This window comes from Triticum aestivum, chromosome 2A, assembly GCF_018294505.1.
Source record: "Triticum aestivum cultivar Chinese Spring chromosome 2A, IWGSC CS RefSeq v2.1, whole genome shotgun sequence".
In the NCBI taxonomy this organism is placed as follows: domain Eukaryota; kingdom Viridiplantae; phylum Streptophyta; class Magnoliopsida; order Poales; family Poaceae; genus Triticum; species Triticum aestivum.
Window position 1 is genome coordinate 15,395,554 of NC_057797.1, and position 13,592 is coordinate 15,409,145.

At 45.9% G+C, this 13,592-nt stretch overlaps 1 protein-coding gene across 1 annotated transcript; it reads right to left on the bottom strand.

The window, feature by feature from the left end:
- Positions 1 to 2,444: 2,444 nt before the first annotated feature.
- LOC123184292 (syn-copalyl diphosphate synthase, chloroplastic-like) lies at positions 2,445 to 9,633 on the bottom strand. Its single transcript, XM_044596439.1, has 14 exons — positions 9,522 to 9,633; positions 8,809 to 8,891; positions 8,378 to 8,687; positions 8,093 to 8,276; positions 7,782 to 8,002; positions 7,549 to 7,669; positions 6,898 to 7,010; positions 6,508 to 6,740; positions 3,859 to 3,974; positions 3,652 to 3,750; positions 3,258 to 3,431; positions 3,082 to 3,166; positions 2,770 to 2,976; positions 2,445 to 2,663 (listed from the first exon to the last, which is right to left on the bottom strand). The coding sequence occupies exons 1-14, from the start codon at positions 9,631 to 9,633 to the stop codon at positions 2,445 to 2,447; spliced, it is 2,277 nt and encodes a 758-aa protein (XP_044452374.1).
- Positions 9,634 to 13,592: the final 3,959 nt, after the last annotated feature.

The following is a 13,592-nucleotide window of genomic DNA, read 5'->3' on the forward strand; positions in this document are numbered from 1 at the left end:
TACCAGGTAACCCCTTGTATATCTATCAGCCATTAACTCTGCTGTATAGTATGCATCTCTTTTCTAGATAAGGAAACAAAATATAAATACATGCACCATAAGCAGTGTTGTTTTTCGCACAAAAATACCAATTCTCGCTGGCTTCCGTTTTGTAAGTCCCCTAGTATTTTTACAAAATTTTAACTATAAATTTGACTAGCAAAATACTTCCTCTGTAAAGAAATATAAAGGCGTTTAGATCACTGAATTTACAGAGGGAGTATAAGTTACATCTAACAGAAAAGCATACCTCTGTTAGATTAATATTTGAAATAAGTTAACACTGTATATTTTTTGTCGTATAGTTTACAAACAACTACAGAAATGGCTTTTGGTGCTCATTTTCTTCAAAATTTTAAGAATATGTTTGAATGACTAAAAAAATTCTGAAAAATGGCAACGGAAGCCCCTTCTGTGTTCCCCTTTATAGTTTCTTTTGAATAACATTAATATCTAGTAGCTAGTACCTACTTCGCCTATGTCTCTCGCGAGGCCAGGGAGACTAGGGTTTCTTGCCTCCTATCGGCGGCGCCATGGGTCTACCTCGTCCCTTGTGGCCTTAATTCAAGGAGGCGCGGTGGATCTCGGTCCTTGTCGGCAGGAGGGCTTCTTCTCCATTTTTAGATGTCTTTTGTGTTCGCTTAGGGTTTACGTCTTGCTCAGGAAGACGAGGCAGCGACGGCTCCCTGAAAATGGAATTAAGTTCTCTCCGCCTAACCCTCGCCCCGGCGACGCGACTAGAGTCGTCGGAGGGCGGGTGGAGGTGTTTTTCTGGTCGATCTCACGGGATTCGATCGGTGGTTGTCTTTAGTGGATCCGCTCGGATCTGATCTTCGTCCGTCTATGTTTGTGTGTCTTTTGGTTGGATATGATCCTTCTGATCTACGCTTATCTTCACCAGCGGTGATTGTTGTTCTATTGTGCTGACCCTGTGATGCCTTAGCACGACGACGGCGAGCGTCCTCTCCATCAGCCACCATTGCTCTGCCCCCTCCAGTAGTGGCGGAGCTAGACAACACCTGCTTCGGGGGGAGGGGGGGGGGGCGTAAAATGCAATTATTTTGGGGGGGGGGGCAAAAGCTAAAAAAGTTCTCATCTATCCCTCACAATATTTTTTCTTCACAAATTGGTTCAATGTTGGGGGGGGGGGGGGGGGGGCACAACCCCCTAGGAGACTACATAGCTCCGCCACTGCCCTCCAGCTCCCCTCCTCTACATGGAGAAGCACCGTCATTAGCGCCAATGAAAGCACGGGGAGCACGAACGTAGTCTACCGGCAACACCTCCGTCGAGGAGGAGTTGTTGCTGACACACGAAGTGTGGATCATTCTCTTCTCTCCTCTGTGTCGGTAATTGTCGTCGGCTATGGCAGCAGCTCCCTTGAGGCCATGGTCTTAGCTGTAGCAACACCTCGATCTATTTCTCCTTCGACTCTTGTGAGGAGAGAAATCCGTTGCTGCCTGGTTGATTTTTCACTGAAATCACGTTTTCGACAAAAGTTACCCGGTTTTGAGACTTGAGAGACCAAATGTCGCCCGAAAATTCTTGAGGGGCCTAAAGTTGATGGATCGAAAACATACCTTTTTCTAATGAAAAGCACAATGGAGAAATATAAAAGGAAAATAAATTAAAGGAAGATAAAAAACAACAAAAGTGTTGTCGGCTTGGCCCTAGGGCCGTCTAGAACTTATAGCTGCCCTACTTGCCTATAATTTCTTATTCTTTTAAGTAAGTTCTTGTAATGGTTAGTTTTCTTTAATATAGGACCTGATTATTCAGTGAACATAGATTTTTAGGCATGAAAAATCGAGTGTTTTATGGAAAATTATGGTAACCGAGCATGACAAGTTCAGTTGCCGAGGATAGCAAATCCGCACTAGTACATTTTTGCCATCCTTTAAAACCTAAATTTGCCATCATCACGCCCAGATAAATTCCTATGAAAATGCTTGATTTGCCGTGCCTAAAAAGATTTTTGGAGTTTCAATTAATAGATGACCTTCAGACACAAAGACAAAAAAAGAAAAGAAAAAGAAAACACGCTCACAGGGAAACACATACAGACAGGGTCGATATATTGCCATGGGCACATATCGTGCCTATTATTTGCTATGTATTTTCCCATGGTAGATTATTAGAGGTTTTTGTACATGTATATATGTTTTATTGTAACATAGTACAATCGAAATCGCTCACATACATGAGCATATAATCACCCCTATGAATGCACGCATGCACATATGAGCACCTCCGAAAGACTGAGCCGGCAGCAACCAACTAGATAAGTAGGATTAGGACTCATATACAACTTAGACATGTATCATGATGGAACCCAACAGAAGACGTGCTTAATTTGTGCGTCGGCAGCAACTTAGGCATCTGCCAATGACAGACGAGGGTTCTTCCTAAATGACATCCTGGAATATGACCTTTGCGATGTGGCTATCCACTGTTTCATGCGAGCAATGAGCCGAGTAATAGAAGCTTTTCACCACGTTCAGAAATGTCTTCCTGGTCTCTATATTAATGCCATGGCAACCCTGATGAACACGCCAAGATAGTTCTTGCATCTCCAAATCCACTTGCCGGTGTAAGTCCTCTTTGTTCTCCATACTTGCCCCATTCTGCTTTTCCCCATTGAACATTTTTTGGTTATAGTTTGACAGATCACAAATATACAACTCAAAAGGAGGTACTGGATATATGAATGCAATGCATGTACGCACGCACCTGAGCAAGAACTATCGTGGCAAGCTTGCGGCAGATGGAAGAGGTGAGCTGCTCGAGCTGGGAATACTCCTGAAGGTTGAGGTTTTGCTCGGTCGTAACATGTCTTCCTGAGCAGATCTCGACTGTGCGAGCCAACAACAGTGCTGTATCCCCTTCAATGGGTCCATGACTCTCCTTTGCAGTCCATGCCTTCAGCCACTGCTTCCACTTCAGGTTTCAAATGAAATGGTCAGTTTTGTATCTCGTAAAGAGAAATTCAGCATTATATATATAGGCATTTATATCTGAGTGTGGTTGTTCAATGAATTTTACAGCTTCATGAAGAGCACCGGAAGCGGCCTCAGACGAGACAAGGTCAACAAGGTCTTCAAGATTCTCTGTTGAGCCCTTTGATCCCCTGCAATGCGTGCACACACATGTTACATTGACCATCACTAAAGCCAGATTCCGGAGAGGGAAAAAATAATGAAGCCTCATGCATTGCATACCCAGTGTGTCGATAGTGAGAGGTCACCGCCCCGGCAAGTACCGCCATGCGAGCCCATGCTAGACGCTCTCCTGCTCGGCCAGGTTCGAAGATGTTTGCTGAAGCTAAGAAGTAAGCTGTGAGAGCACTCTTTGGAGTGCCACCATACTTCTGCAGATGGTTCCTGAAATACCACCTGCTTGTACTCGCAAGTAAGAGTCTAGTTGTCATTTTCCCATCGGAATGGTCGCTTTTATTAACTCTTAATATAGCATCAATAGGATGGAAAGCAAAATGAGTCAACACCCATCCTCTACATGACAAGGATTAATACGACCAAAATGTAGTTGTCATGTGTAGGAGCTAATTAACTGGACCTGAGGATAGAGTGGCAGAGAAAATTGGCTCTAACTTACTTTCTGAGGCCATTCCACTCAAGTCGGGAGATTCTTTGATATTCTTTAAAATCAGCTTTTGCCATTTTAAGGTACAGGTCATTGCTCACAAGATTCATTCTGAAAAGTCAAGTGTCAGAACCAAATATATGACTTCCCGAACTGCAATTAAGAATTGGTGCTACCTGAATACTAGTATTACTACATACTAGATAGGATGGTTGTTACCTGTAGAGGACCTTGCCTATCCAGACATCCGTGTTGCCTCCATACTGATCGAGATACATCCTTGTTTCAATTCGTGGCAAACTTGCTTTCCAGGGGAAGTCCAGTGTGTATTTGACCTATTTTTACAAGTACAAGGCACCACAGAATTACTCATTACTATGTGTCTCTTGTCACCCAAGGAATTCTAGCTGGACTGCATTCCCTCATACTCCCTCCGTTCCTAAATAATTGTCTTTCTAGAGATTTCAACAAGTGACTACATACGGAGCAAAATGAGTGAATCTACACTCTAAAACATGTCTATATACGTCCGTATGTTGTAGTCTATTTGAGATGGCTAGAAAGACAATTATTTGGGAACGGAGGGAGTATATAATTTACTTTAGGACAGTGATGCCAGGCACATGTGCGACAATTTACAAAAACACCAAACAATTATCCCGGTGGCCTCATTCGATTGCTATCCCCACCCCCGCCTCCCGCTTTCGAGCGCTACCCACTCCCACTCTCCTTTGATCTTACACCGATTTTCTTACTTCTGATTTTTATTTCTAGACCGGTTCACTGATTTTTTATCTCTCCCGGTTTTATGCCATTTAGTCTACCGAGAAGAAAATAAATAAATAAAGTGCTCAAAAGGGGACTTGAACCTAGGTCTACTTGGTAACTAGTAAGCCCAATAACCAACTCAACCACCTTAAATTGTTGTCCATAGTATGTAAACAAGGGTATCTAAACCCTTTTTATTTCTACCATGTCAATAAGAAGTTTACCTTTTGTCTTGATAACTTTAACACGAGCAGCATGATAACTATGACATGTGCACTTTGGTAAGTTCAACATTAGCACCCTCGTAACAAAAAAATGGAATGATAAAGCTGGTAACTGTTTTTTGAGAAGGCTGTTAACTACAGCGTGAGAAGTACGGTAACTTTAACATGTGCAGCTTGGTATCGCACGCCGGGGGGGGGGGGGGGTACCCCCTTCCATTGGGTGAAAGTTACCATAATGTTTTGAGTGTAAGTTAGTAGGAGTATGGATTTGAGAGGAAGGTTGGTGGCATACAAAAAGAGGGCAACAAAAAAAAATATGAAATTTCGACATACTAGATCTCATGTTTCAAAAGTTACTGCGGGTGTTTATACATAAGTATTCAAGTCTTCAGTTGGTATACTATCATACTATTTGCACGCGGGTTACCGGGTATTTTTTCAACAAGTTTTCTTGTCCCTAGGTTAAAATTAACCGCGGTTTTTGAGTTATCAAGTCTTCTATTTGCTTATTACCATGCTATTTACACATAAGTTTCCAGGGTAATTTTTCCACCAACTCTTTTTCTGCTAAGGTCAAAAGTTACCACAGTTTATGTACATAAGTTATCAAGTCTTCGGTTCGTATATTACCATGCTATTTGGACATAAGTTATCGGGTATGTTTTTCAACCACTTTTTTCCCTTTCGTCAATGTTACTGTAGTGTCTATACCCAAGTTATCAAATCTGCAATTCGTATAGATGTTTGCACACAAGTTACTGGATGTATGTTTTTCAACAACTTTTTTCCTTCATAAAAAATGTATGGAGGTATTTGTACGTAAGTTGTCATGTATGTGGTTCGTATATTACTATTCTATTTTCACAAACATTACAGTGTGTGTGTGTGTGGGGTATGCTTTTCAACCCCCCCCCCCTCCCGGGGGGGGGGGTCAATTTTACCATGTGTTTGGTATGTAAGTTATCGAGTACGCATGACATATATTACCATACTAGTTACACATAAATTAGCTAGATTACGATGTTCAATAAGGTTTTTTCGGGTTGAAAAGTTATCATAATGATTTGTATGCAAATTACCGTTTATGCGGTGCTTGTATTAACACGCTATTAACACATAAATTACCAGGGGCACATTTTCATTAGTTCCACTCGGGAGTCAAAGTTATCATGTTGTTTTTACATACATTATCAAGTCTGTGGATCGTAAATTACCATGATATTTACAAAGAGGATATTTACAAAAAAGTTACCATGATGTTTGTACGTAAGTATCATGTCCGCAATCGATAAATTATCGTGTTCTTTACATAGAAGTCACCAAGGTATATTTTCGAAAAATATATTCACTGAGTTAACGTTACCGTGTTATTAGTACATGCCAAAACAGATTAAAAAGTGTATTCTCTTCAACATGAAAAACAACTAGTTTATAGATGGACATACTTTTTTATGCTAATTACACTTGAAAACTGCCTACAGATCGGGTCTTGTCACTTTCTAAAAAATCGGGATGAGTATTATGGCCTACAAATCAGGCCACGCCAATTCCAAAAAAATATCGAGATGAGTAAATGACACTAGTTATGCTAACAAATTGTATGCAGATCGAGCCACCCTCACTTCCAAAAAAATCAGACTTGATAATTAATGCTAATTATGAGCCATCATTACTTCCAAAAAATCAGGCGGCCCTCCACGAAAAATCATGGGCGAGCTAGCGCCGACTGCCTCCAATGTTAATTAGGCTAACAACCTCGGACGCGTGCGATTGCACGGCCCTGATCGAAGGGCGACTAGGTTGTTCGGTAGTTTTGCGAAAAAGATGTGGTGTGCCACATAGATATCTCATTTACTTTAAAGTGTTTGGTACATACCTCACCCGGCAGGTCCTTGGTAATGATCCACTTGTCGTACAACTTGTTGGTGGCTTGTCTCTCTTGGAGGAATGAACGACAATAGTGCCCGGCCCGCGCCAGGACGTCGTCGTCCCCGGGGAACATAAATTGAGATGCACGATAAGTGTTGTGCATTGGGGTGACAGATGCGTGGTTGGTTTCCATGGGGAAGCATACAAACTTGCTGTCCTTCTCAAAGTGCTTAAACACGGCTGCATTGTGGATGCACATTAGTCAAAATTGATCTTGCATTACAGGGTAGTTATGCATGCCAAAGCGCTACTACCTCAAAACAAACAAAGAAGCACTTCTCGATTTTTGAATCTAGTTTCATTCATAAATTTGACTGACAAAATATTAGTTACATACATGGAGTGACGTCATAGCCATGCTGACGGAGGAGACGGAAACCCATGGCCGTGTCATCAATATCCGTGGTTGTGCAGTGCGCGTTATGAGCTAGTCCCTTTTGAGTCCAGCGCCTGTTCAAAGTGTATATATACAGACAGCTCCGCTCAAAATAGTACTCTATTGGTCTTCAAGAAAAAACATTATTACTACTCTGTTTCAATTTATATATAACTAGTACTTAGATGTATTAGGTGAAGGTAGTATCACTGAAATTATTTACATTTATTCATATAAAATATGAGTTTGGTTAGTTTTGTGCTAACATATATGTATGAATAATAGCGATCATGAATGTGGGAGACCATGTAAAAATCCAACTTAAGTTCAGGCAATGAGTTTCCAAACGTGTACTCCCTTGGTTAAAAGTAAAATCTGATTTATGATTTGGAAGTCTCCAGCATGCCTCTACGTGCTATTTCGATACGCAATATGTTGCTAAAAAAATTGATATATGAGCATGTATTTTATGATAAATCTGCTGATACTTTGATGGTTCTACATAACAAAATAATCGTGTATATGCCTGACTGCAGTTAAGTTAGGAACTCTTGAGTGGAATTATTTCTGAACATCATGTATTTGCAATACAACGGAAGCAGTTTTTGCTACCTGTAAATATAATCCATGCAGTGCTCAATTTCACTTGTGAAGTGCCTCGATATCCCCAGACGCATCAGCCGATCGACCACCCATAACTGCTCAAAAATATCCATCGCGTGGGTACAAGGCACTGAAGAAAAGGGAAATTCTTAGTATATATATTGGGCATTGCAAGGGACTCCTACCATAGAAAAGTGTGAATTTGTGCCAGTTGTACAACGAGTAGAGTGATTTTGAATTACCTCCCCCATCGAACTTCTTGACGAGCCTCTCCAGAAACGCAAGGCATTCCTTGTCACCGGTGTGACTGAGGGCAGCAGCTGTGGAAGCCGGCGAGGAGTGGAATGAGCCGTCCGGACACCGCAACTTGAGGAGCTTTTCCCAGTCCAACTGCAAGTCTGCCATTCCCTCCAAGCTGAAAAGTAGCGTGGTTGGTGTGGCATGTAGTAGTTCCAGAGGGATCCTATAGTTTGAGACTCAGATTAATTATTTCCTAATAATACATACTATTCAACTCAATGTCCACATCCAGGTTAGATGTAGGTATACATACTTTGAGAGCTTTAGATTTCTCTTGGCATATATCTCTTCCAAAACAGGGTGATTATAAGGGATGTCCAAATTCAGGTCCTTGGCCCTGTCTAGGAGTGCTGGGAAGTTAATCTCGAAGCCGGATGGCATCCAGTCTTGTTCCTCTTCTACCAACCTGCTCATATTTTCTTGGATAAATGACACACCTACGACAGAAAGAGTCCTCTACACATTAGACAAATGATCATTTTGTGGGAATCAACAAGTCAATTCGTAGTCAAAACAAAAAATCCAGCGATCGATTTACCTCTATCACACAAGTTGGCGCTGTCAGTTTTCCAAGACTTCACTGCCACCACACATGCCAGGGTGCTGATCATCCGATCTTGGACCATAAAGAAAGCAGGGTCACCCCATGAACCATCCGGTAGTTGATTTTGAACAATCCAGTCGATGCATGAGGGGAATTGCGGTCCTTCGCCTCCCTCAAGGTTCCTGACAAGGGCGACCAATGCTGTGTCGTAGGCAGAAATATTCGTCGACGTTTCACCATCACCCAATAACTCCATTGTCGTTCTTATGGCATCGATCATCTGTTGCATCTCGCTTGGTTCATCCTGTAGGAACATTGATATTTTGTTTTGATCAGTGTTCAATATAGTAGTATATGTTTGTAAGCTTGTGCTAATAGCAAATTAATCTGCTCAATGAGTTAATTCATATGTAATGTATGCTCACCATGTGTCGTCTGTTGTCATCAACATCCAATTCACCAACTTCTACCTCCGGATATGACGGGGATTTGCTACTTAGCACCAACCCTAAATATCAGGCATGACAAATGAAAAAATTACATGCAAGTCATATGAAATTAGTACCCATTTAAAATTATCAACTGAAGCACCTTATCACCAATTCAACATCGATGCCTCCTTCGGTACAACCCCCCCCCCCCCCCCCCCCCCCCCTCTCCTTAAAACTTTGAAAAGGATATTATTGTCCATCCACCTTAATCAAATAATTAGTCCCCTCAATTACTCAGGGCTTAGGCCCTACTCCATCCGTCCGGATCAGCGTCATCCATGATCCGAGTACATCATTTTAGACTTCACATAATTATTTCTTAAGATTTTTTAAAAAAATTCTTAATGCCCATCACGGCCTTAGTTATGAAGGGGTACGGAGTGATCTTAACCATTGATATGTTTAAGGGGTGTGTCAAAGTAGAAGTGTTCATGATTAGATGCAGTACGGATTTATTTTTCCGGCCGGCCTAAACCTGTAGATCAACATCACTCCAAGCCTTTGGTGCACAAGAGACAAGATGCATAGAAGAAGTTCTATTTATTTTAAGAGGCGACAAAAGCTTCCATGAAATCCCTTTTTTGTGGGAAGGTGAGCCCGGAACACTGATCAAGTAGACCATGGATGCATTCTGGTCAGGAGATTACCACATTGTCGATGCCGCCGAGAGTTTAGGTGTAGGGAATGTCGTCGCCATGGCTCGGCTGTCGGCTCGCCGAGCACCGGAACATGCCGGACTGCCGTGGCAAACGTAAGCATTCTCCGTCTTCTCTCTCTCTCTCTCTCTCTGTGTGTGTGTCTATCTCACTCTAACCTCGTGGATGTTGGCTCAGTGATGCGCTGCTGCTTGCCGCCATCATCAAGTATTTGTAGAGGAGCGCTCGAGGTGCAGATTGAACGTGTTTGCTGATTTATACCATTAGCGCCTCTGGTATTGGAATTTTCAAAGCAAAAGAAATTCTACGCATGTGCAGAAAAGTCATTCCACCCGTTTTTGAACAGGCCACTGTAAGACGTCCCGCACGTCGATTAATTCGAAGACGGCGGCGCGCCACTAGTAATACGTCCCGCACGTGGGTTAGTTCCCAGTTAGTACAGTAGACGCGACTGCAGTAGTACTCTACGTCCATACAGTGTCTTTGTGCCAGTGTGTTAATATAAGAACATTTTTCGTAATGAACCCGCTAATAAGTACTCCCTCCGTCCGGAAATACTTGTCATTAAAATGAACAAAAAGGATGTATCTAGAATTAAAATACATCTAAATACATCCTTTTTATTCATTTTGATGACAAGTATTTCTGGACGGAGGGAGTTCATAGTTACGCAGATCCCTGGACCTGGTAGACTTCCACGCCCAAGGTAAGAGCAGCAAATCGCACGGCACTTAAAAGTCCAAGTTATCATCATTCAATGTAAGTACAAGTCTAGTATACGGTGCGAGCCTGCGAGGTACTAGTAAAGTGAGACGTCTTGTTTTCTCTTTATGAGCTGGAACAAACTGTTGAGCAACAGGTATGTGTAACCCATGCACGCACATCCTTGTATTACTTGTAGTCGTCCCGCTTGTTCATAGTACATGTTTGTAATTAGGATGTCAGCTGTGGGACAATACTACTCCTTGTATGTCCGATGTATGGGCACCCCAACATGTGAATACAAGTGTGTTGCCCCAAATAGTCTTCTCTCGATCATCTTCCCTAACCGTGCCACAATTCTAGCCGCCGCCGTTGCTACACCCATGTAGCCGCCGCAGCCGCTTTTCCGTTCTAGTTCCTTCCTACCTACTCGCCTCATAGCCGCCGCCGCGACCGCTAGCTACTCCATAGCCAGCGCCACCCATCTTCCCAAAACCCTAACCATTCTGCAGGCACCGCCGTCACAAGTCTCTCATGTAGCCGCCGCCGTCGCAACACCCTTGAGCCGCCGACGCCGCTTTTTCGTTTCAGTTCCTTGCTACATACTCGCCCCATAGCCGCCGCCGCTACCCCTTGTAGCCGCCGCCGCCCATCTACCCAAAACCCTAACCTTTCTGCCGCCTCCGCCGTGGCTACTCTCTCCTGTAGCCGCCGCCGCCGCTTCTTCCTCACAGCCACCGACACTCTAACCTTACCCAATACCACGCTTCTGCTCCCCATCATGAACTACATGGTCTCCCTAGTCTCCTCCATCTCTAGTACCCACCACTACTTGTTCGCCTATCCCCCTCCTCCTGCCGTCACCCTCGCCACGGGGATTTAACGTCGGGCCTCTTCTTCATCGGCGCCACCTCCACTGCAGTACCTGGCGCCCCCAGTTCCCTCGGCTCCTCCTTTGCCACAGGCAAATGCGGCCCTAGGCCATAGCTGGCAGTGTAGAGGAATAGGATGCTACTCTCAATGTATTGATAGGTTCATATGCACAAATATATATAGTACATAGGGCAAGTCATATCCTCAACTATACACAAGAAGGAGACTTGGAGTACAAGAATACATGTGCTAAATACATATCTCAACACCACCCGCAGTCGAAGCGACACCGTTGCTGACGCAGAGACTGGACCGGAATTCCTCGAAAGACGTCGTAGGCAAACCTTTGGTCATGATGTCGGCAAATTGTTGGGAGGTGGGAACGTGCAGAACACGAACATCGCCAAGAGCCACCTGATACCGAATAAAATGGATATCAAGCTCAATGTGCTTGGTGCGACGGTGATGAAACGGGTTGGCGGAGAGGTAGACGACGGAGACGTTGTCGCAGTAGACGACCGTGGCCTTCTCAACAGGACACGAGAGCTCGTGAAGAAGCTGACGAAGCCAGGAGCACTCAGCAACGACGTTAGCCACAACGCGGTACTCAGCCTCAGCGCTAGACCGCGAGACGGTAGGCTACCGCTTGGACGACCACGACACCAGGGATGGTCCAAGAAAGATGCAGTAGCCCGAAGTAGAACGACGGGTATCCGGGCAGCCAGCCCAGTCGGCATTAGAGTAGGCGACCAGATCAGTGGCAGTGGAGGCGCGCAGAGTAAGACCAAGATCCATAGCACCACGGAAGTAGCGGAGAATCCGCTTGACAGCAGTCCAGTGAACGTCTCGAGGAGCATGCATATGCAGGCAGACCTGCTGAACCGCGTACTGAAGCTCCGGTCGAGTGAGAGTGAGGTACTGGAGAGCACCAACAATGGACCGGTAGAAGCCAGCATTCGGAGCGGGAGTACCATCAATAGCAGAGAGCTTGGCCTTCGTGTCGACAGGAGTGGCGGCCGGTTTGCAGTTAAGCATGCCAGCACGGTCCAGGAGCTCATGAGCGTACTTCCATTGATGAAGAAAGAAACCATCAGGACGACGCACCACCTCAACGCCGAGGAAGTAGTGCAATGGACCCAAGTCCTTGATGGCAAACTCAGCAAGGAGACGATCAATGAGCCGGCGAAGGAGCTCAGAAGTGCATGCTGTCAAGATGATGTCGTCAACATAGAGCAGCAAGTACGCCGTGTCGGTGCCCTGGTGATAAATTAACAGCGAAACATCGGAGTGTGTAGAGCGGAAGCCGAGTTGATGAAGAAACGCTGCGATGTGTTGGTACCAGGCACGAGGAGCCTGCTTGAGTCCATATAAAGAGCGTGAGAGCAGACACACATGATCAGGACACGCCGGGTCAACAAACCCCGTGGGCTGCTAACAGAAAACCTGCTCCTCAAGATGACCATGGAGGAACGCGTTGGAGACATCCATCTGATGAACCGGCCAGGCACGAGAGACTGCCAACTGTAAAACAATGCGGATCGTCCCGGGCTTAACAACTAGAGCGAAGGTGTCGGTGAAGTCCACACCGGCGCGTTGCCGGAAACCACGAACAACCCAACGCGCCTTGTAACGATCAAGAGTGCCGTCGAGACGAAGCTTGTGTTTGAAGACCCACTTCCCGGTGATCACGTTAGCGTGCCGGGGACGGGGAACAAGCTGCCAAGTCCGGTTCCGCTGCAAGGCGTCGAACTTCTCCTGCATGGCGGCCATCCAAAGGGGGTCGTGGAGAGAGGCCCGAACCGAGGACGGCAGCGTGGAAGGAGTGGACGTAGAGGCGGTTCAGACGTAGTCATCCACATAGCGGGAGCTCGGGCGGAAAACACCAGTGCGCGAGCGGGTGACAGGCCCGACCGTCGGAGCAGCCGTGGGTGGCGGCGACGCCGAGGCATCCACGACGTCCACGGGAGAGGCGGACCGAGCTGAGGTCGAGGCCGTGGCATCGGGAGAACCAGGCGGCGACGAGGCGGCGATCACGTCAGCAGGCGACCGGGACGGGGTCGGTGCGGGCGACCGAGGCGGGGTCGGTGCGGGCGACCTAGGTGGGGTCGAAGCCACGCCAGGAGATACCCCACCAGGGGAGGCCACGTCAGAAGAGGCCGGCCCAGCCGGCGGCCCATCATGCGGTCCAGCATGCATGGCGGGGGGCCGGGGCGACGTCGACACAGCGCCAGGCGATGAGGGCGTCGAGCCAGAAGAGGGAGCCGCGGATGGCCCCGATCCGGAGGAGGGCTCCGCGGGCGGGGGTGCCGGAGCACCCAAGGCCGGCAGTTGGCGGCGGCGCGGAGGAGAGCCCGCCGCGGGAGGAGAAGACGGCGCCACCTGTTCCTGTGCAAAGGGAAACACAAGCTCATCAAAGTACACGTGCCGTGAGGTGATGACACGGTGAGACACGGGGTCATAGCAGCAATAACCCTTAGTGTTGGCCGG

Bases quoted from the DNA above. Each gene is read 5' to 3' on its own strand.
- LOC123184292 (XM_044596439.1), bottom strand. From the start codon at position 9,633: ATGCTTACGTTTGCCACGGCAGTCCGGCATGTTCCGGTGCTCGGCGAG. The intron at 8,277-8,377 runs GTAAATCGATCG...TTTCTGTCGTAG, and splicing joins CGCCAACTTGTGTGATAGAG to GTGTGTCATTTATCCAAGAA. The intron at 2,664-2,769 runs GTGCGTGCGTAC...GGGGAAAAGCAG, and splicing joins CCACGATAGTTCTTGCTCAG to AATGGGGCAAGTATGGAGAA.